At 37.4% G+C, this 23,665-nt stretch overlaps 1 protein-coding gene across 7 annotated transcripts in view; it reads left to right on the forward strand.

The window, feature by feature from the left end:
* Positions 1 to 21,917, forward strand: part of FBXO34 (F-box protein 34) — a 62,502-nt gene extending 40,585 nt beyond the window's left edge. For 4 of the 7 annotated variants that reach the window (XM_056810782.1, XM_056810778.1, XM_056810777.1 and 1 more), the window contains 2 exons: positions 8,999 to 9,075; positions 18,739 to 21,917. In XM_056810782.1, coding sequence (XP_056666760.1) covers positions 18,950 to 20,854 — 1,905 coding nt within the window. In that variant the 5' untranslated portion in view covers positions 8,999 to 9,075; positions 18,739 to 18,949 and the 3' untranslated portion in view covers positions 20,855 to 21,917. The remainder of the gene's footprint in view (positions 1 to 8,998; positions 9,076 to 18,738) is intronic. The other 3 variants (XM_016428018.2, XM_016428019.2, XM_056810781.1) reach the window with 1 other exon arrangement.
* The last annotated feature ends 1,748 nt before the right edge of the window (positions 21,918 to 23,665 follow it).

Below are 23,665 nucleotides of genomic sequence, written 5' to 3' on the forward strand. Positions count from 1 at the left end.
TGACAGCAAGGAAAAGAATCTGGCTCTTGGCCTGGCTGGCCTTGGTTTTGGACAAACAGGTCTTTTAAAAAATGCAGTTCCTTTGTTGTAGAAATGGGGTATTATGGGCATGGAACACTGCTTATTTCGTTAGACTTTTATGATATGAAGATTAGCTTTTCTAAACTTTTGTACAACAGTTTGTAGGAGGTCAGGAGGGATACATTGGGAAATGTATTTGATGTAAAAATGAAAGATCAAAGAAATAACTTCAAAAATATTTTTTAAATGTTCTTTGCCACATTTACTTTATAAAACTAACAGTTGAATGGGATATTAGAGTCTCATTAACTGAAAAAGAAACTTATTTACTACTTATGTGATGAATGTTTTAACAACCTTTTCCCAGAATTGTTTCTCCAATTCCCTTCTTTATTTTTTCTTTCTATCTTTAAACCCTTATCTTCTGTCTTAGAATCAATATTAAGTATTGTTTCCAAGGCAGAAGAGCGGTATTGGTTAGGGAGTTGGGGGACAAGTGACTTTCTCAAGGGCTACATAGTAAGGAATTGTCCTAGGTCATATTTGAGCTCAGGACTAATTGACTCGAGGCTTGGCTCTCTACTGAGTCATCTAACTGCTCTTTCCATCTCCCATTCTTTAGAATTTTTTTGTCCTTGGGATTCTAGGAGTAACACTGAAAAGCTTGTTTTCTTGTACTAATGCTCCCTCCACCTTGTCAGTCAACCTTCAATTAGCTTTTGGAAGGATATTTACCAAGAACCTGTAGTAAGAACAATGGGAATAAAACATTTACTCCAAACCAGGGGTACATTTCTCCCCTTCACCCTCTGTACAGAAGTTTTCTAGGGAGAATGGGTTCAAATTTAAAAGTACTGTTGTGATGAGGCACAGTTTTTAAAGAATTCTGCTAGGCAGCACAGTGGATGAAATTACCAGGCTTAGAGTGGGAAGACCCCAATTCAAATCTGGCCTTAGACACTTACTAGTTGGAAGTAGTAAGGCATATTCCTTAACCTTCTTTCCTCAGTGTCTCATCTGTAAAATGAGCTGGAGAAGGAAATGGGAAACCACTGTAGTATCTTTACAAAGAATATCTAAAAGAATACCTAAAAATTCAAATAGTAGGTTAAACAGAACTGAAACAACAGACAATAGCATTCTCTTGAAATTCTCCTTGGGCAGTGATGGTGAACCTTTTAGAGACCCGTGTACCATTTCCCCCCCTCCCTCCACTGTGTGCAGTACCCCACCCACCTCCAGTTTGGGGGTGAGGTCAGGGGAAGCCACTTCCTGCCAACCACAGAGACCCACCATTGCATATAGCCCTGCCAGGGCCATGCAAAAGGGCTGCTGCTGAGCTTCACTTGACCAGAGAAGACTAATAAGGTCTGAAAAGTGGGGGAAGGCTGGAGGAGAAGCAGTTGCTTTTTTTTTTTCAATTTGAATTAACTTATTTAGTCAATTTAGAACATTATTCCTTGGTTACAATTGTAGCAGTCCACACCTAGCTATGGACAAGGGAGACAGAATGTACAGAGTGGCTTAGAAGAGAGCATGCTCAGTCTTATAAAGTCTATAAAGTCCCTGACCCTTGATCCCAGCTTCCCCCAGGATCCCTTTGTCTGATCCACCCTGGGATAAACCACACCTATACCACATCATAATTTACAATTACCCAATGGCAATACTATACTATGTAATTTATCAATATGTATTGGCTACATTTGCATGTCAAAGACATTAAAAGGAGCCACAGCAGTCACCTCCCTCTCTTGGATCTCACCTCTCACCTATGGCTGTCTTTGCTGTTAATTTCTTTCCTTTATCTCTCTCACCTGGGACCTGGCCTTGGGCCAGGCACTTTCTTTTCCAATGCTAATACCTAGCTCTTTCTAATTCATCCTATTACCTGCACCCTAGTCTCTCAGCCCTAAGGTTCCGGCTTGGCAAATAGTCTGAGGAACCTAGGCTGATCTCTCAGCTAGCTATATCATTTCTCGTGACCTGTGTGGTGTGGTGTTAAATTTGGGACTACTGGATGGTTCTTGTCCTTTGAGATGTTCAGTGTTCGGAGTTCAATCAAAATCAATACGACTTGGTTTCTGACTCAATTCTTCCATATCCTGGCTCTGTCACTGTGTAATTTCAAACTACTATCCTATTGTGTAATCACAATATTTTCCTCCCTCCCCTCCACCCACCCTTCCTGCAGGCAATGCACAATTTCATTGGGTATTACATGTGTCCTTGATCAGAACCAATATCCATGTTGTTGATATTTATTTAGAGTCTACATCCCCTTGACCCATGTGATCAAGCAATTGTTTTTCTTCTGTTTCTACTCCCACAGTTTTTTCCTCTGAATGTGGATAGTGGTTTTTCTTGTAGATTCCTCCAAGTTGTTCAGGATCATTGAATTGCCACTAATGGAGAAGTCCATTACATTTGATTGTACCACAGTGAATCGGTCTCTGTGTACAATGTTCTCCTGGTTCTGCTCCTCTCACTCTGCATCAATTCCTGGAGGTTGTTCCAGTTCCCATGAAATTCTTCCACTTTATTATTCCTTTGAGCACAGTGAAGCAGTTGCTTATTACAATGTGGGGTATATATCTTTGTGGAGTCCAATAAATTCAACTATAGCCCTACACCTCCTCTGGTTGGGTACTATTGCAGAGTTGCAACCTGAGTTCATTTTAGCTTGCCTATATTTTTATAATAATGGTGTACCTGAGTGCCATGCTGGGAATGTGCTGCTTATTGGACTGGGACTCACCTGGGGGTGGGAGCAGAGGGTGAAGGGAGTGTAGTTACACTGGGATACAGTTAACCCCAGGCTGGCAGCTGGCAGGGAAGAAAGGAATGAGCGAAGAAAGAAAAGTTCTTGGGGGGGGCAGTGGCAGGAGAGGATTCCTCTCCCCTTATCCCCCCCCCCCCCCCCCACTGTGCAGTTGCTTCCATTTGCTAGTAGGACTTCTGATGGGACTTCACAATCTTCCAAACTTAAATTGGCACCCTTTCAGGGGGTTGATAAGAAAGAGCTCTTGTAATAGATTGACTTACTATTTATTTTATACATAAGAATTTTTTATTCTTTTAAGTCAGTCACAAGACTGTGTAGTGCTGTCTTTATCTAATGAACAAAAACATTTTACTTTATCTTTCTTTCTTTCTTTTTTTTTTAACCTTTACCTTCCGTCTTGGAATCAATAGTGTGTATTGGTTCCAAGGCAGAAGAGTGGTAAGGGCTAGGCAATGGGGGTCAAGTGACTTGCCCAAGGTCACACAGGTGGGAAGTATCTGAAGCCAGATTTGAACCCAGGTCCTCCTGGCATCTCTAGGCCTGGCTCTCAATCCACTGAGCTACCCAGCTGTCCCCACATTTTACTTTTTTTCATTGACCTAGTTTATGTTTTTGGTTTGAGCCGTCTAAGACTTTATTAATTGGAATAAGGACGGAAATCCTGACTCTTCTAATTTCCTTCCAGTTAAACATTTACTGGCCTCAGCAGATCAATTGGAGTGTATTTTGGCAAAGTCCACGGTCCCAAATACTAAGTCTAGTCCTAGAGAGGTTAAAAAATTACTCTGTAGTACCTAGTGCTAAACAACTGAGAAATTTAACATTTCCCCATACTTCCAAACAAGTTTGTCCAACTTAACAAACATTTCACTTCATGATGTTCTTATGGGTTACCACCTCTTTAGATATTTGCAAAAGACTCTCCAACTCAAAGGAAACAAAAGAAATATGAAATGAAAATACTCATTCCCTTTACCCTAGCTTAATTCCTACGTATACTTTCTGTGAGCATGTAGGGCCTTTGTTTTCTATCTCGCAGGATGGGTTTGAAAAGTGAAGAATGGAGACTTATTTAGGAGGTATACCAGTACATTCAAAAGATAAGACCCTGACCTGGGTGAGGACAAAGCTGGAGAAAGATTTTGAGATGTTGTGGTGGTAGAATTGATAGGAAATGGCAAATGATTAGATTTGAAGAATTAAGGAGAGAGGAGTTGAGGATGACTGAAGTTATAAACCTGGATGCTGAAAAAAATGACCTGCCCTACCTAAACCAAAATGAAATTAGGAAAGGACACTCCATCTGCTACTTCTCTGGAAGCAGATGGCATTTTTTATCATAATTCCTTTGGGATTGTTTAGAATCATTGTATTACCAAGAATTCAGAAAGTCATTCATACTTTATAATACAATATTGTTATTGTATACTGTGTTCTCCTGGTTCTGCTTACTTCACTCTGCTTCAGTTCATGTAAGCCTTTCTAGATTTTTCTGAGCTCCTGCTGTTTGTCATTTCTTATATTACAGAAGTATTCCCTTACAATCATATTGTAATTTAGTCAGCCATTCCCTAGTGATGGGTATCCCCTCACTTTCTAATTCTATGTCCTCAGAAAAGGAATTGTAAATATTTTTGTACATAAGCCCCCCCCCCTTTTTTTTTTATTTCTTTGGCATATAAATCTAATAATGATATTTCTGGGTGAAAGGGTATGTACTCTTTTATAGCCCTTTGGGCATATATCCAGTGTGATCTCTGTAAGATAAGAGAGATTTTACATGGACCAGAGATCATCTCTTGAAGGTACCCCCCCCCCCCCCCCCCCATAGCCAACGCACGATTCCACTGGTTATCACATGTGTTCTTGACTCGAACCCGTTTCCCTGTTGTTGGAATTTGCATTATAGTGTTCATTTAGAGTCTCTCCTCAGTCTTATCCTCTCCAACCCTGTAGTCAAGCAGTTGCTTTTCATCGGTGTTTTTACTCCCATGTTTGCAGTATTTCTATGCCCTAATACATGGGTGATCTTTGTATATGTACCATGGACTTCTTTTTCTAGCATTTCATTCACTTCCCTTCTTTTTTATTTATTTTTCAGTTCAATTTATCTAATTCTGAGAAAGGAAGATCACATCCCTCACTAATAATGGGCTTACTATATTTCCTCTTGAGCTCCTTTAATTTTTCCTTTAGAAATCTATATGATATGCCATTTTGGTACATAAATGTTTAGTAATATTCATTATTTATAGTACCCTTTAACAGAAGGTATTTTCCTTTATCTTTTTTAAACTTTAACTTTGATATCATGATTGCTATTCTTGCTTTTTTAATTTTAGATGATGCATAATAAATTCTACTCCAGTCTTTTACCTTGAATCTGGGTGTCACCTTGCCTTTAAATGTGTTTCTTGTAAGCAACAAATAGGATTCTGTTTTTTAATCCACTCTGCTATCTGCTTATTATAGAGAGGAGAGGATAAGGGTGGTGATGGAGAATGTTCTCTATAATTTTTCATGCCTCTTTATGTTATATAATTTATCCTCATTCTATCTCTCCCCTTTTTTCTCAGCGCAGTCTTCTCAGCCCCTGATTTATTTTTTAAATATATTATATCTTTCCATAGCACCACATTTACATATATATCATATCACAATCAGATTACTTCACCTTTTTTTCTGAGTAAATTCCTTCATGTCTTCTCTACTGCTAAAAGTAATTTTTGAGAATTAAAAAAGTCCTCTTTTTTCTTAGGTCTTTGGCTTATTTCTCAGAAATGTTTGGAAATCTTATTGAATGACCATTTTTCCTCCTGAAAGAATATACTCAGTTTTGCTGGATAGGCGACTCTGGGTTGTAAATTCAAATCTTTTGCCTTTCTGAATATAATATTCGATGCCTTTTTATCCTTTATTGTAGAAGCTGCTAGGTACTGAGTGATCCTAATTGTAGCTCCATGGTTTTGAATGGTTTCTTTCTGACTGCTTGAAATATTTTTTCCTTGGCTTGGTGGCTTTTGAATTTAGCTATTATATTCCAGGAAGTTGCCATTTGGGTATTTCTTTCTGGAGGTCATCTGTGAATTCTTTCAATTTTAATTTTATTTTCTTGTTTAGGATCTCTGGTCAAGGTTTTTTCTTTATCACGACTTAAATTCTCAAATTGTCTCTACATCCATTTTCTAGGTCAGTTGTTTTTTCATTAAGATATTTATTTCATATTTTCCTTTTTTTTATTCTTTTGATTCTGCTTTTTTTTTCTGGACTTCTCATGAAATAATTATTTTCTAGATTGTCAGTTCTGATTTTTAAGGCCTGGTTGTCAGTATTGGTTTTCCTTTTTCAATTGTCCCGTTCTAACATTAGTTTGATTTCCTCTTGCATCACTTTCATTTCTCTTTCCTACTTTTCCTCTGCCTCACTTAATTGATTTTTGAAGTTTCTTTTGAGTTTTTCCAGAATGTGTGTTCAGTCCTGTATTTCTTTTGATCAAATTCTTGCCTCAGGCTTAGTCTCAGGTTTTTGGTTTCACTGTGCATTTGATCTAATCAGGCATACCCTTGATTGTCCTGTCTTGGGGCTCAGCTCTGATATTTAGGCAAAAAGATCAATACTTGGTCTTAGTTCTGAGTACTATCATCCACCCCAAAGTGTGAATTAAGTCCTTGTCCCAAGCCCAGACTAGAATTCCCTGGACTGGGGTTCTGGACTTCTCCACAGGTTTGAATATTCAAGGGGCAGGGGCTGGCTTGTACCTCTATTTGCTCAGGCAGTGTCTCAGGGACTGAATGTTGGCTGGGGCATAGGTTCTCAAACCTTTTGACAGCAGATGTGGGGTAGTGGAGGTATGAGCTCTTAGTTTACTCTTCCCTCCTTCTACATCTTTCTGGGTCTGCTCTCCTCTCACCCCAATTCTCCAGATGTTCCGTTGTTTAAGTTTATCTCTTTATTGTTGTTGTTGTTTTTTTCCCCAAAACTCCTGTATTAGTCTTGTGGTGATATTTTAATCTTGATGGCAGAGAATTCTCATGATGGCACAGAGCTGCTGAGGATTACTCTGCTGTCTTGGCTCCACCCCTGGAAATGAGTATCAATTTTGAATGATGAGTTGTTTCCCTTTCCCTCAATTCATAAATTTAAGTGACATAATTGTTGTGTCCCTAGAATCTTCTGTTTGTAAAAGAAAAATAATTGAGCTTTAGTCATTGCTACCTATTAGATTATCTTTTTAGTTTCATTTTACATCATGCTTTGAATATGGTCTTGCACAGTTATCTTTGAAGTGGTTTCGTTAATTTCATTCAATTATCAATTATTACATATAGGCACTATGACTGTATTGATAGTACAAAAGACAAAATTAAAATAGTACTTGCCCTCAAAGAGCTTCATTTCTATTGAGGTAACAGAAATATAACTATATCAAATGTAAAAAGTAAATAAGAATAATCTGGAGAAAGAGGAGGAGAGGACTCTAGGAATTGGAGTGATAAAAATAACTTTCCTAGTAGGGATAGAATTTGAAGATGAAATTTCATTAATGAGGAATAGTGTGACAATTAAAACTTCTTTTTTTTTTTTTAAACCCATACCTTCCGTCTTGGAGTCAATACTGTGTATTGGCTCCAAGGCAGAAGAGTGGTAAGGGCTAGGCAATGGGGGTCAAGTGACTTGCCCAGGGTCACACAGCTGAGAAGTGTCTGAGGCCAGATTTGAACCTAGGACCTCCCGTCTCTAGGCAATTAAAACTTCTAAGAGATTTGCTTCTGGGTTAGAAAATCAATTTATTGATTAGCCTAGCTTTAACCAATAGATTAATTGATGAGTGATTTCTCCTGGTGATCAAAAACCTTGAAGTTTCTTTAAGTAGATCCATAATGAGACAATTTTTGGAGCTCATTCAGCCCCTTGATATCATTGCTTCAAATTTTTTCCTTTTCCAAACTATATTTCTTGTTTGGTATTTCAGGCCTCAGCCATGTCACCTCTCTATTGAAGAAGCTTCAGAGGCTAATTTTTGCTTCACTTTTTTTTTTTTGCTTGATTAGGCATTCAAAGCCCATTACAATCTGTCAAAACCTATCTTTACAGACTCATTATATATTATTACCCTTTCTGCACTCTGTTAATCACCCAAACCGACTTTGCTATATTTCAGTGTTAGAAGTTCCATGAACCTCTCTCCTGGATACTTTTTTAAATGGCTGTTCCCCAGGCTTCTTAAAATCCTTGATTTCTTTCAGAATTCATCATAAATACCACCTTTTACATGAAATTTTTCCTAATCCCCATCATCTGTTGGTATGCCCCTTGCCCCATTGTAATTATTTTGTATTATTTAAATGTATTTATATGAATGTTTTGTCTTCTCCAGTAGAATGTTTTTTAAAGACAGGGACAGTTGTTCATTTTTTGTCTTTACATTTACATTTCTGTATTGTAGGTGCTCAATAAATACTTGTAAATTTAGAGATCCATTTATTCATTCATTTATTCATTTTCATCTATCTATCTATCTATCTATCTATCTATCTATCTATCTATCTATCTATCTATCTATCTATCTATCTATAGTTGTCTGCATAATTATGAGAGCTGTACCCATGGGGCTTGGTGAGATCATGGAGAGTATAGAAGAGAGACCTAGAACAGAGCCCCGTCATTGCCCACACAAGGATTGTTGGCTGGGATATTGACAATGATGTAGCTAAGGAAACCAAGAAAGACTTTCATATGTAGGTGGAGAGATTCTCAGGAAGGAGGAGGAGGATATGTTTAGAAGGATAGGGAATGAGCTATTAATCAGTAAGCATTTATGAAGTTCTCAATTGTTTAAGAGAGGTTAAGAAGAATAGGGACTTAGAAAATGCCATTGGATCCGACAATTAAAAAGTTCATTGGTAACTTTTGAGAAAGCAATTTCTGTTGCCTGATGGGGTTGGAAGCCAGATTTCACAAGTGTGTAGGAGGTGATAAAGTTAAGGCTATTAATATAGACTGCTTTTTCTAAGAGTTTTGCTGTGAAAACGATTATAGGATGAAAACTTTAAAGGATGGTAAGTAAGAACAAAAAAATTTTTTTTTTTAAATTGGGGATAGGAGGGAGATTATAATGTTCTAGGACAGTAATAATAACCTTTTATATATAAAATCCTGAAGCAAAATTGATAAAATATTTTCCCTTTTCAGAAATGGAAGGTTCATAGGATCATAGATATAAAGCTGGAAGGGACCTTAGACCATCAAGTCCAACTCTCATTTTACAGGTGAGGAAATTGAGTACCAGAGAGGTTTTAAGTGACATGCCTAAGATCACATATGTTTTGGTGGTTTAATTTGGACAAAGGTTTCTGAGGGTACACGGTGTAGGAAATATAGTTCTCTATAATGCTGGGCTTGAAGTTTTTAGATGGGGATTTTATTTCACCTCAGTACTTCTATTGACTCTAACCCACCCCCAACCTCATACCCATTCCCAAAAGTCCTTACTAAGCTAGGGTCTGCTAAAAATAACTTTGTATAGAACTGTTTTTGACACTGACTGGAGACTTTTTATTTTAGGCTGACCTCCCCATTTCCTTAGTAAAATATTGTAAGGATTGGTTCAGTGGAAAGTGTTGAATTAACAATTAAAATTAATTTAGAAGAATAAAGGTCTAGAACAGTGATAGCAAATCTATGGCACACAGACTGCTCTCTATGCCCCCCTTACCAACTTGGGGAGACATTTTTCCCCCACATCCCTCTTCCTAGCAGCCCAATGGGAGCACACAGTGGGTAAGGCGGGAGGCTCACAGGCAGCAGAGCCAGTGCATGGGCACTCCCCTCCACTCACCAAGGACATTTCTCACTTCACTCACCCCTCTGCCCAATAGCCCAATGGGAGAGTTTTCTCCCTTCCCTGTGTGGGGTAAGGGGAGGGGGGGAAGACACACCTGGCATTCCATCTTTAAAAGGTTTGCTATCACTGGTCTAGAATCTCAAGAGGTTAGTGGAAGGGTGAAAATAACTGTGAATGAAGGAGGAAGAGCATTTCCAAATCTGACATTATTCATTAAAGCAGTTATCATTAAGACTATTTGGTATTAGCCTAAAAAATGGAAAAGGAGATCAGAGGAACAGATGAGGTAAAATTAATCAAAATCTGTTGAATTTAACATCAAGATACCTGATAAAACTGATAATATTATAAAGTACTTTGGGAGCAACTTCCTCTCTGACAATGTTGAAGGAAACTGCATTTTAGGCATTTTTATTAGGAACAATTTTTATTTAATTTAACATTAATCTACTTTTCAACCAATTTTTGACTTAAGTTGGCATAGTCCCTTCTCACCCTTCCCAAATGCATTATTTCCCCCAACTATTTGAAGTAACAGGAATCTTGAACAAAGAAAAGATAATGTTTAAATACATTTTGTGTTAATATACCAGAATCCAGTTCCTTTGTTGACTAGGTCCTTTGAAAATGGAGAAGGATTAGTCACAGAGCAAATAGTTTCCGTGATATAATGGAAGCCAAAGAGGTATTCTTTATTCACTTCTAATAAAGGCCTTTTGTCCTTGGCTTCAACCTTTAAACAGGGAAATCTGTAAAGGTTTTTGTTTGTTTGTTTTTCTGGAAGAGTATTGCAAGTTTTTTTTTTTTAAGTAACTAAAATATCAGTACTGATTGATCCAGAGATCCCATTGGGGTGTGTATGTGACATACACACAAAATATTTGTAATATTTTTCTGGTGGCAAAGAACTGGAAGCAGAGTAAATATCCATTATTTGGGAGATTGTTGTGATTCACATGAATGACACTAAGTATAATAGTCCATAATAAATGATAGCTGTGAAAAATTCACAGTAGTATGTTTAGACTTCTCTGAGAGTGAAGCAAGAGGAACAAAACAAAACAAAAAGGCCGGGGTGGGGTTGGGGGGAGCAAAATCGACCACTGTAATTATAGTGACCTGAGAAGAGTTGGGAATATGCATCTCCCTCCTATTTGCAATGTTTGGGATTAATAAGAGTTTTGGAACATTGCGTATGTTGTCAGATAATGATGATTTGGTTGTGCTGAATTGTTTTTTTCCTTGCTCTTTTTAATGTTAACAAGAATGACTCACTAGATGAAATGAAGCAGAAGGGAGATAAATGTGTGTGGAATTTAAAGTGATGTAAAAAAGAAAAAAATTTTATGTTTTTAAGTTATAATATTTTTAGAAGGTGGTTTAGAATTGATAGTAGGAAGTCTTATCAGTTTTGTGGATTGAAAAGCATAGTTTGATAACTATTGCACTAGACATTTGAATAACATTGTGGTCTCTAGTGATCTTTGAGGACCCTCCAAGTGGTCCATAATAGGTTGTTACCTTTATCACTACTAGAAGGATTGCGGTTTGGCAGGACTTACCAGGAGTTTGGTTCCAGTAATGATGGTAAATAAATTTTTTCTTCCTTAACTGGAAGCTACTGGTGGGATGGGGGAACCACAATTATGAACTGTTGACTCCAGATATTTAGGAATTGGATATACTATATAAACATATATTATAGACTTTGGTTTTAACGTAGTAGTCTTCTATCTCTTCTATCCCTTTAGTTTCTGATAAGAAAAAAAAAATTACATCTGTATTTCTCTTAACTGTGCATTACTTTTAGCTGCATTGATGGTACTCAGTAATTTTTTTCTTGATGTTTTAATCTGATTAACTCCTGAATTTGATGAAAATTCCCTCTCATTTCCAAGGAAATTTTCCTTGTCGGGCAACAATTTAGAACAATCATGCTTAGTGTTTTGTGCTAGGGAATGGGTGTTAAAGTAACTTGCCCAGGATCACATAGCTATAGGAAGTGTTTGAGGCCAGATTTGAATCTAGGATGTCCCGACTCTGGGCCTGGCTCTCAATCCACTGAGCCACCCAGTTGCCCCCAACAATCATGTTTATTTGGTTGGTATATGGACATTTGGCTATATATTTGCACTCAATACAGACATGTATAATAGAAATTCTGTTGTGTTGAGTGGTATTGGTTTCACCATGGTAGAATTGATAGCCATGAATTATTTTTTTTTTTGGTTAAACTTTCAACTCAACCTCAGTTTTGAATTTCTTGTATCTATTCTTTTTAAATTATATTATCAGTATAGGGAAAATACATGTACAGAAATATAACCACAGTGGGTTCATAGCTCTTTGTGGTGGCAAAAAACCTGGAAAATGAAGGAGTGTCCATCGACTGGGGGATGGCTGAACAAATTTTGTTATCTGATGGTGATGGATTATTATTGTGCTGAAAAGAATGATAAATAGGAGCAATTCCATGTGAACTGAAATGAACTCCAGGAATTGATGTAGAGCAAAAGGATCAGAACCAGAAGGATGTACACAGAGACTGATACACTGTGGCACAATTGAATGTAATAGGCTTTTCTACTAGCAGCAATGCAATGATCCAGGACAATTCTGAGGGACTAATGAGAAAAAACACTATCCACATCCAGAGAAAGAACTGTGGGAGTAGAAACACAGAAGAAAAACATATGATTGGTCACATGGTTCAATGGGGATATGATTGGGGATGTAGACTTTAAATAATCACACTATTGCAAATATTGATAATATGGAAATAGGTTTTGAACAGTGATACATATATAACCCAGTGGAATTGCTCATTGGCTTCAGAAGGGGAGAGGGGTGGGAGAGAACATGAATTAATATAACCATGGAAAAATATTCTTAATTAAATTTAAAAAAATTAAAAATTAGATATCTGTATTTAGCACATTTCATCAGTTAACCAAGAAGCATTTATGAAGCTCCTATCTGGAAAACACTTTGTTGAGGCCTGAATATACAACTAAAGGCGAATGAACTTAGATGGCCTCTGAAGTTCTCTTCTAGGGCTAAATTTACGATTCTTTGATTATACCTTGAAAAAATTGTAGGTGTCAAGAAAGAGGTTTTTTGTTTGTTTTTGAAAGGTGAAGAAGACCTGTGCATATCTCTAGACAGTGGGCCAGAAACTACTAGTAAATTGGGAGAGACTGAATTTTAGTTTAGCAGGTAGAAATGGGATCAACTGTACACATAGAAATTGGTGTTGATGGGGAGAATAGCTACTTCATAATCATAGACTGGGGTAAGAAGGGGGAGAAGAGGGAGTGGTGAGATCAAGGAATAAAATTGGGATACTTACTACAATAGTTGTAATTAGGACTATCTGATTTTAAGAAATTTTAAAGTGTAGAGACACAGGATCCATTTCTTCTCACTCCTAATTCCTGTATTTGTTAGGAAATGACCATCTAGGTGATTGATGCCCATGTACAAAATTTAAGTGTCTAAAGAAAATTTCTTGGGATATAATTTACAGCCAGCTGGATACAGGAGGGATTTGTTCCTATTAAGGAAACAATATCCTATTAAAGGAAACAATAATGTTACTGTACTCTATATTTAGTAATTTCAGAAATAATTTTTAAAAATTTAACATCATTCTAAATTGAAGCATTCTTCTGCTTAGGGAGAAATGTCCATCTGACTAAAACCTCATAGCTTCAGAAGTCTGATACAAGATAGTTTTGAACCAACATTTTTGTATAGGTTTCTTGAGCCAGGAGGTCATAATATGACAATCTTCTCCTAAATTCTCTCTGCTAAATTGTTTCTTTTACAATTGCCTTCAAAGGTTCAAAAGGACTTTCTCCCTCCAATCAGTACTTTAAACCAGTACTTTAATTCCTTCAGAATGGGTAAGAAAGTACAGCCTTTAGGTGACTCATAACTTACTCTTGGGTAGAGAAGGCATTGATTTTAATTAACCAGGTGGGATATTTCTTGTTGTAAATTTGGTTACTATTTTCTCTTGACACCTGTAGCTTTTGGTTTTTAACATTTAATATACTTTCTTAAGGAGAAAATGTCTAGGAAAGACTTCAACTTTGAAAAATGTTTCTGGTGGAATGAAAGTAAAATTTTTAATATTATTGTGCTGCATCCTCTAAATCTGGGTCCAGATTAAAGTGGTGTGGCAGTTCCTCCAAGAGTACTTCCCAGCTTTCTCTTTAATATAGAAAACATCCCATCACTGACATTATGACATTGCATTAATAACACTCCTTATTTTGGAGTGTTCCAAAATGATTAGTGGGGAACAAATTGTTAAATGCTACTTCAGCTTCCAGATCTATGCTTGGAGATCTTTGAACAATGTGGTTTAAAGGTATAGAGTCTGGGACTGAAATTTTTCCTAATTTGCTCAAGGTAGGCAAAAACTAGAAGGACTCTAATATAAGAATACCTTGAGAACCAAGCTATAGCAGTTGATTAAAATTTTTTTTTTACCAATAAGAAAATAAAGGATAGGAAGTTTTACTTCAGTGTAAAATAATGTTTTTTGCATTGTTTTATGCAACTGGTCTTCTTGAAGTGCTGTGGATGATACCAGGTATTGCGGGGATGTTTAGTTCTAAGCATACACTCAATCTATGAAATTATAGTTGGGAAAATGAAATTGGAACTTGATACCTCTGGTTTCAGAGATGAAATAAATAACTAATAAAAGACATGGGTTATTCCAGAAAGTAGCAAGTAATATTGACAATCTTTTCAGGGGGGAAAAAAATCTTGCCTGGCTAGTTTGAGGAGACTGATAGGTGGGCCTGATTCTCTGGATCTGGGCAGAGCGAACTTATTGCTGCCTTTGAAGGCTGGAGCTCAGGAGATGGCTAGATGGGAAGGTTAAACTGAGAGTCAGCTTGATCCTGGGAAGGAAAAGAAGTAATCAGAAGGACACAAGATAAGTGTTCAGGTGTGAAGGAAAGTCTAAAAGTGAGGCAGTTTGGAATAAAGAATTCTGAATGGTTTCTGCCTCTAATACTATCCTAAATAGCTTCCAAGTCAGCCAAACACCTGGTACGACTTTTTTCTTAAAGTCTATCCAATTAGATCCCATTGTTGGACATTGAGTACCTCCACTTCTGGGAACCCAGGATAACATTGCAAAATTACCAAGTGTATGTAACAAAGTATGAGAAGAAACCTTTTGATCCATATTCTAGTGGTTAGTGGCACATCCCAATGACCAGTTGAGGTCAGTTCATCATCCTGCATCCTGAACTACAATCATCCTTTCCAGTGTCTGAAAATCCACGTTGGGGGACAATATGAAGCCATTCATCAACTTCACAAAAGTTCCTAATGGGTAAAAACACTCAGAAGGAGAAACAGGAACTTGACAGAAAAATGGGTGACAGGTTAAAGTCTAAGGGAAGGATGAGAAGAAAGACACAAAGACAAAGAATGTTCCAACATGAAGTAATCAGACAGCAAGTTGTTAGCTCTGGTGTAATAGAGCTTTCATGGAGTGGAGCTCTGCTGAAGAGCTTCCATGTCATAGAGCTCTGGTGGTGAACAGCTGCTGTAATCAAGAGCTCTGGTTATAAGAGCTTGCTCTTAGTCCGACATACTGGTATTTTTATTGGAGTAACAGTATAGGGGGAAGGGAGAATAATAATTAGACAAGTGGTCTGATACATTAATATTATGAGATGTAATCATCACAGAATACAAACTCCTGGATCCTAAGACAATAGGTAAAGCTCAAGAGATCAAGATCAAGAGTATGTATGGCCTAAGGTGCCTAAGCTTGTTTGATGCGTTTGATACATGTCTTCCAGAGTGTGACCTCTGGGAAGGGCTAGGAATTTGTTCAATTTAACTCTAGGTTACAGAAATAAATTATTAGAAATAACGAGTCAGCTTTTTGAGCACCCCTAAAATATTATCAAGATTAGTATATGCCTGGACTCCTACATAATGAAGGGTAGAGGAAGGATAATAAACTTCTAATACACAGAGATCCTTACAAGGGAGAAAGGCCTGTGTGTGTTGTTTTCTAGTAAGCAAATATTTAGTTTAAAATTCTCCAGAGTGAGAAAGGATAGAACATGCAGTTTATAAATTCTAAGATACAAAGCTATCATTAGACTTAAACATAGCAAGAAGCTCATAAAAATCGCAAACTATAGAATGACTACAGTAAGAAAGAAGTCTTTTAAGGGAGAAGAAATTAAATTAATTACCTCTTTGTAAAGTGAGAGACAGAGTCCTCTGCTGAGAAGGTATGGGAAAGATATGATGTGAATCAGTACTTGAGAAGGGAAAATAAGTTTTGGAATAGGTATTGTGGGATGTCCAATGGAGACCCAAGGAGGAATAAAAGGATCCCTTTGGTGAATTGAGTGCCCCGTCATTTATCCATTCCTTGCTTTGCCTTCCTCCAGTTCTGTTTAATAGCAGGTGAGTAGAATCAGAGGAAGTAAATCATGAGAATAATGCAGGGTTGCAATTTTGTAAGGCATGAGTGGCAGCAGGATCCAAGGATTCAACAGTGGTCATAAACTTTTAACTATAGAATCTTTGAGATTCTATAGTTAGATTGAGAATGGAGGAAAGTAAGGTTGAAAGGGGGTAATGTTGTAGAGGGAGGGAATAATCTTAGATTTTTGAGTGATAAGACATAGGAAGAGATGGTCTCATAGAATGTTATTGTTGAATAAAAGAATTTCAAAATTCAAAACAAACAAAAACTTTTTGGTAACTTCCTGTCTGTATATGGATGAGTTGAAATGGAGAGAGATGATCATGGAAGTTGATAATACTGAGGAACAGTGAGGCTAGGGTGTTTAAGGGATGACATCTCTATATGTTATGATATGTATATCTTTTATTAGAATGGTGAAGTTTAGAGTGGAAAGGAAGATTGAACCAATGTTGTACTAGACTCTGCGAAAACGAGAATAATTAGGCCCAGCAGATAATTGCCATCAAGATCTGGAATACTTTATATATATATGGATAGATCAAAGGAGAGATTGGCTGTAGGTGAGAGAAGGTCTGGAAGTGGCAGTGGAGAACAAAGACTTTCTCAACTACTCCTTCAGGACTTCAGATTTAGGATGGGACTCTTTTATAAATAAACTCAATGCATTTTGGTCCTGAGAGCTATGCCTGGATCACCTGGATGACAGGAAAGCAGACTTGGGTTCAATATAAGAATAACTTATTTAGAAGTTATAGTTGTCCAGTAATATAATTAGTTGCCTTTAGAAGTAGTAACCTCCCTAATGCTGAAGAATCTTATGACCAATTGCCAGGAGATATTGAAAGAAAGAAGTTGGATCAAATGACTTCTAAAGAATCACTCATCTTACAGGTTTTTCTAGAGTTCAGTTGCTGCTTGAAGACTGAGACAATCATTCAACCATTTAAGATTTTTGGAAGGGAATGTAATTATGTTGTGGCAAACTTTTAAAGTAAAATTGTACAGTAGGACCTGACTCCCACAGAAATGTGGTCCGAGATTTCTGTGGTGTACATGGGTACATATCAAAGTTTTTTTTGACATTTTGTCTAAGAACTTGTAATTGGAGTTAGGATTTTAGTAATACCGTCACCTTTGTATATACTCTTTCAATCCACATCAGTTGAACTAATTTTATAATTTGATAACTCAACAAAAAAACCCTTTGAAAAATTAACGTGTATTGCATTAATTTCCTAACATCAATAATAACTCCTAAACTAATATGTGGAAGAGGAAGGCAGAAAGATCCAATTGTGCAAAGATTGCTAAAAATGAAAGACTATTTAATAGGTATTCAGTTATACAGAGTCAGAAGATCAGCCTTTCAGGACCAAAAGTATTACTAAATTTCTGAATCCCTCTTTTAGGTTTTGTGGCCCTAGAAATGACAGGGCAGTAGAGCTTATATGCAAAAGCCAAAAGTGGTTAGCACAGAAAGGTGGTTGTTTGGCTATGCTGCTCATTGTGTCCATTTTGAGTATTGCAGAAACCCATAGGCTGAAACCAAGGAAAAGTGTATCACCCATGCCATTAGGCAAAGCATCACTGTTTATCCTGGTAAATATGAAACTTGACTTAGATCAGACTTGACTCAGGCTAGCCCAAGTACCTCGGTTTTGATCTTGGAATGAAATACTGTACTTATAGAACATCAGACAATCGTCAAGAGATTTCCTTAGCCATAGCAAGTGAAGGATACTCAGCAGGGAAAGGATACTTAATAAGGATTTGGCATCAACAAAGCTGCATATAGATTATCTGTATTATTCCTGCTTCTGGTCTCCTGGTTAAAGGCACAGGGAAGGGGGTAATTCGACTACTGAGGCACACTGGCTTTTGATTAAAGGCATCAGGAAGTTAGTTGAAGTGTCTAGGCCTTAAAGTCCCTTGAGCCAGTTGGGGTGAGGATCATTTCAATACTTCTTAAAAAAAAAAGCTGAAAATTAATTCATTCTGGAAGACCTGGGTTTCTTTGGTTTTCAAAACTTGATAGGGGCAGCTAGGTGGCTCAATAGATGAGACCCACACCTGGAAATGAGACATCCTGGATTCGAATTTGACCTCAAACACTTTATTTGGGACCAGTACTTATATTGATTCTAAGCCAGAGGATAAGAGTTTAAAAAACAAACAAAATTTATTGATATTTTTGTTTTGACATCATCTTCATGAAAATATATAACTTCTTTCTCCCCTACCCATTGACCCATCCCTTGAGAAATAAAAGTTTTTTAAAAAAGAGGTGGAAAAAGCAGTTCAACAAAACAAGCAATTCTAATATTATTTGCATTTTTCCTGCTCTTTTCTCTTCTCAGGAACAAAATCTAGACGTTATAATTACACAGCCTTTTTGTATTATTTGTCATTTGATTCTGGTAACTTCACCTGGTATAAGTTAATAGAAGGTTTTATTCCTATGCTTCTGGATTTTTCATATTTTAAAGCTTATTTCAACAATTATATCATTATATTCAAATAAATAAAAATAAATGTTATTCTGAATTTTTTCTTGACTTTTTGTTCTAGAAAGAAGTTATTTTTTACTAATTGTACATTTCTTTCCTATAGGGCATCTGGCATGTGTAAAGCCATATTATAAACTACAGAAGAAACATTGACCTTTGGAAATTGGTGATAAAACTCAACTCATTTGAGCTGCCAAAGGCATTTATAAAAGAAGAAAAATATACAAATGCCTACACAAGATTAAGTGTCCTTCCTTCACCATGAGTCATTAAAGCATAGAATAGGTCCTTTTGGGATTATTCCATTGAATATTATGTGTAATATGAGTGGAAAAGGTCCTGCAGAAAGCTTGAGTGTTAAAGACAAGACTAACACTCCAACCATGGCAATCCATCAAGGAGAAGAAGAAGAAGGACCGCTGTGTATGTGGGCTGTTGTGAAACCTGGAAATACTAAGGAGAAAATTGCCTTCTTTGCAGCCCATCAGTGTAGCAACAGGACAGGTTCAATGAAAATTAAAAGCACTTGGGATATTGATGGAAGAGCTACCAAGCGAAGGAAGAAATCAGTGGATCTTAAAAAAGTCAAGATACAGTTAGAAAGGATGAAAGAAACCAATATTAGACCCTACCAGTCTGAGCCTTTTGCTTGTGATATTGAGCACTGTTCTTTGCATTATATGAGTGATAGTGGAAATGGATTCTATCCAGGGAGACCTGCATCAGTCATTGAAATGGTTGCTTTTCTAGAGCAGCGAGCAAGTGCTTTGCTGGCTACATGTACCAAAAACTGCCTAAATTCTTCTGCCACGCTGAGATTTGCTAGGCAATCTAAAGAGGTGCCTCCAGCATCTGATCTGTTCTGTGTCTTGGAAGCCCATGGGGAGTCTCCCCCAAGAGAAAACTCCAAGGGTAGCAAGCCTCAGGGTGAAACTGTGCATGTGCTTGACATGGTGGCTAGGCTGGAGTCAGAGTGCCTGAAGCATCAGAGAGAGCGTGAAATGGGGGGAGGCCTTTCTAGAAATAATAGTTTCCGGAGGCATGTGGGCCGGGTGCTCCTGGCAAATGGAACTCAGGCAGATGGCAAGGAAGCAGAGAAAGAATCACCTGAGATCCCAGACACCCAGGCGAATCCTGCTGTTGTGACTAGAGATTGTAATTCTGAGAGACTCAACCACTGCTCTTCTCTGCAGGGAACCCAGTCTTGGGAATGTGCCTCCACAACTTCATTGCCAACATGTGTGGATTTCCACATGGACAATGTGGAGTTAGTGCCAAGTCAACAGACTGCTGTGAAAACAAGGAGTAGGTGCGATGTGGAAATGACTGAGGAACTAGGTTCATCTTTTCTTTCTCTAACCTGTCCCAAAGCTTTTGAGTTGCCCTCAGATACTATGCAAAGCAAAAGCATAACTATTGATTGCATGAGTAAGAAGATTGTGCCATTTCCTAGCCAGAATCCTGATCAAAGAATGAGGGAATCTGTATGTATTAGTATTTCTGTGTCCAGGGTGGAGAAAGAACAAGATTCTAGCATAAGCCTTTGTGAAGATCCACTCCCAGGGATGTTGTTCTTTCTTCAGCCTAATCAACCTGAAAAAACTTGTTCCAAGTCAAATGAAAGCAAAAGGGGTTCCCCAAGACCCCTCCCAAATGCAGATTCTTCAGAAGATGAACCAGAACTTGGAGGAAAAGGTGTTTCAGTGGTAGAGCCCTTTGCACTGCCTCGCTCTACTCTGGAAAGCACTATGGGAAATGCATTGCAGGTTCTAGAGGGTTCCTTTTTGAAGAAGCAGGTGTCTCATGACTTTTTGGAGACCAGGTTTAAAATTCAACAGCTGCTAGAGCCTCCACAGTACATGGCCTTCCTGCCCCATCATATAATGGTGAAAATCTTTAGGTTTCTTCCAACAAAGAGTTTGGTAGCTCTTAAATGCACTTGCTGCTATTTTAAATTCATCATTGAATACTATAATATCAGACCAGCAGATTCTCGCTGGGTAAGAGATCCACGCTATAAAGAAGATCCCTGCAAGAAGTGCAAAAAAAAGTATGTTAAAGGGGATGTGTCACTCTGCCGATGGCATCCAAAGCCCTACTGTCAAGCCTTACCCTATGGCCCTGGGTACTGGATGTGCTGTCACCGTTCCCAGAAGGGGGTTCCTGGCTGTAAGCTGGGTCTTCATGACAATCACTGGGTCCCTGATCTGCGTGGTTAAAGCCGTGCTATCTGTAAGACAAGCTGAAGAAGACCAGAAAGAGCCTGTGTGAAGTTTAATGCAATGAGTGATTTTATTTTTAAACAATTAATACAATCATATTTTTTTAAACCTCAATGAAATGTACATTCTAGATGACACACCCATGTTGTAGAGAAAGGCCAGGTGGGTGGGGTAAGAGTGAAATGATAGAGTAAATGGAGAATGTATGAATTGAAAATGGTTTGAATGACAGGCACTGATGACAGGAGAAAACTTCTAAATGCAAATCAGTGGGAGAAGTATAATCTCAAGGGGACCACTTTGAAGGGGGTTGTGCTCATTCAGATGTATAAATTCTGGTATATGGTTTTTAAAGAAATCGCTCATCACTGTATGCTTGATTCTCTGGGTTGTTATTTGTGGTTAGCAAATGAATGTCATGCCCTGTGTTGTTTACAGTGTATATATTTGTTTTGTTTTCACAGGCTGTGAAACCTGTGTGTGGCCTTTACTTGGTAGATGAGCACTTTTAGCTCCTTTGTAAATAGCATTATTAAAAACTGTTGTATATAGTAAACAACTGGCTGAACAACTTAATCACTACAATGCAGCTTGGAAAGTGTTGCAGCTATAGTTGTGTGCCCAAGTATCTTGTCTCAGATTTGTATATCCTGTATAAAACACAAGTGTTTCCTGAATAAAATATGAATGTTTTCCAATATAATATATGAATGTTTCTGGGAAGAAACTCTTTAAGTACTGAAGGAACAAAGCTGGGGACCTGATCTGTCAAATCAAGGTGTTCATTCCAAAATGGAATGTTCCCAGCTTTGTTTCTTGCTTGGCTTGGCTTGTAAATCCTCTCTTTCTTCATGCCTCTTCCACAGGGGTTAACTTGTTAAAGGATCCCAAGATGATGGCTTAACTGGACAACTTTAGACAAGAACAACCCTCTGTTATATTAGTGAAAATCAGTGAATAAAAGAGTACTGTATAGTCAAATTATAAAATTGTTTACTTTATCCATATTGTCTGGTTATAATTTTTTAACTTCCAATAAAATATGAATTCTAAATAGGAACTTGGCTTTACAGAGACCTTTTTCTTTTTTTCAACATTCTGAATGGGAGGCAGCTCTGGCGAGAAGAAGAAAAAGATTTCAAATTTGCAGCACAATATTGTAGGGAAAGAACACTACTCTGGGCCTCAGTTTCCTCATCTGTAAAATGAAGAATTTTGTATCCTTAAAAATCTAGGAGTTGGTTCTAAGAAAATAAGACCTCACCTATTTTTTTATGCTGTATGGGTCTGAATATTGGTAACATTCTTTGTCCAGCTCTGGTTTATATAAAAACTCAGACTGTGATCTATAATTGATTTTATTTTTCAGGGTTGATTTGGGGGCGGGGAGAGATAACAGTCCTAGAAAATGGTACAAAGTTTAAAAATGCAAATGTTTATACATTGATCTTAGGGGGAAAGGGGGAGGTTAGGTTCCCATGGCAATGAGAAAATCTTTCACTAGATATCACTGAAAATACTTCTGCATACAACCCTTTATAACAAAATTTTAATTTTGATAATACACACTTTCTAACACATTATGAAATGACCCATAAAATGTAGGGAAGAGAAGAGGCAACTCTGGCCTAGACAGGGGCATTGATGTCAGAAGAACTCCAGTCAAAAGGGAAATGGTGAAAAAGCATTTCAGTTGGGTTTCTCCCCCTCCAAGCACCACCGGGGTAGGATGGTGTTTGGAGGTAAGGGATGACGAACTTACCCACAAACTTGGCTGTTTTACCAGTTCTTTCAATTCCCTCATCATGCACTTGAGGTTACTTTAGCACTTCTGAAATTGATTCACAAATACTTTTACATATACTTTTCTCCATTTTGCAGCTATAAATTTGTTGCTTCATGTTCCCTTGTCTTGTTCTCTACTACACATAGCCATGAATGTGCAAGGTTACTAATAAAGTCACATGAATACTTGTGCAAATGTTGAAAATTGGCTATCTTTAGTGCTGAAAAGTTATTTTAGTTGTGTGGCCTGTTTTGGTTGGGAAAGGTACTAAATTGAGAAGCTAGTGGGGGGATGGAGAATAGGTTTGTAACCCTTTAAAACTTATTAGGTGAGTTCTTAGTCCTAGAATCATAGATTTATAGCCAATAGTGATCTTTGCAGTCATCTAATACAATCCCTTCATTTTGCAAATGAAGAGACAGGCCAGAAAAATGACTTTTCCCAAAACCATACACCTTATGGATGGAGACAATGCTAACGAGCTTTTCTCTTTAAGCTGTCCTACATCATGGTATCTTTTACTTTGCACATTGAGCACTAAAAAGTACTATATAAATTGTGCTAAAATTTAGAGCCATAAAATATTTTTTCCACACTTCTTCAGTATTCTTTCTAGCTAAGCCATAAAGACATTAATACTGAGAAATAAAAAGTTTGAGGGACTTTAAAATAATCATTAAGCCAAATAAACCCACAGACATGTGTGACATAATTACTAGGTAGCAAATGAGATATGAGTAACACCAAGTCTCCCACTGGCAATAACTAGTTGGGAATTTTTTCTATTATGAAAGCAGGAAAAGATTTAATCTCAAGGCCTGGATTATCTAAGAGTGTTAATAGCCTTTATTCTAGGTCCAGGCTCTGAAGACCTTGCTGGACCTACAAAGAAAAAATTAAGTAAAACAAGGAGCAGAGAACTGCAGGATAAGAAAGGTGATATCAGACAATATCGGAAAGTTTGGCAAAATCCCCCACCATATTTTTCAGTGGGCTCCATATTTGTGTATTTTGTATATCTT

Source organism: Monodelphis domestica, chromosome 1 (assembly GCF_027887165.1).
Source record: "Monodelphis domestica isolate mMonDom1 chromosome 1, mMonDom1.pri, whole genome shotgun sequence".
NCBI classification, from domain to species: Eukaryota; Metazoa; Chordata; class Mammalia; order Didelphimorphia; family Didelphidae; genus Monodelphis; species Monodelphis domestica.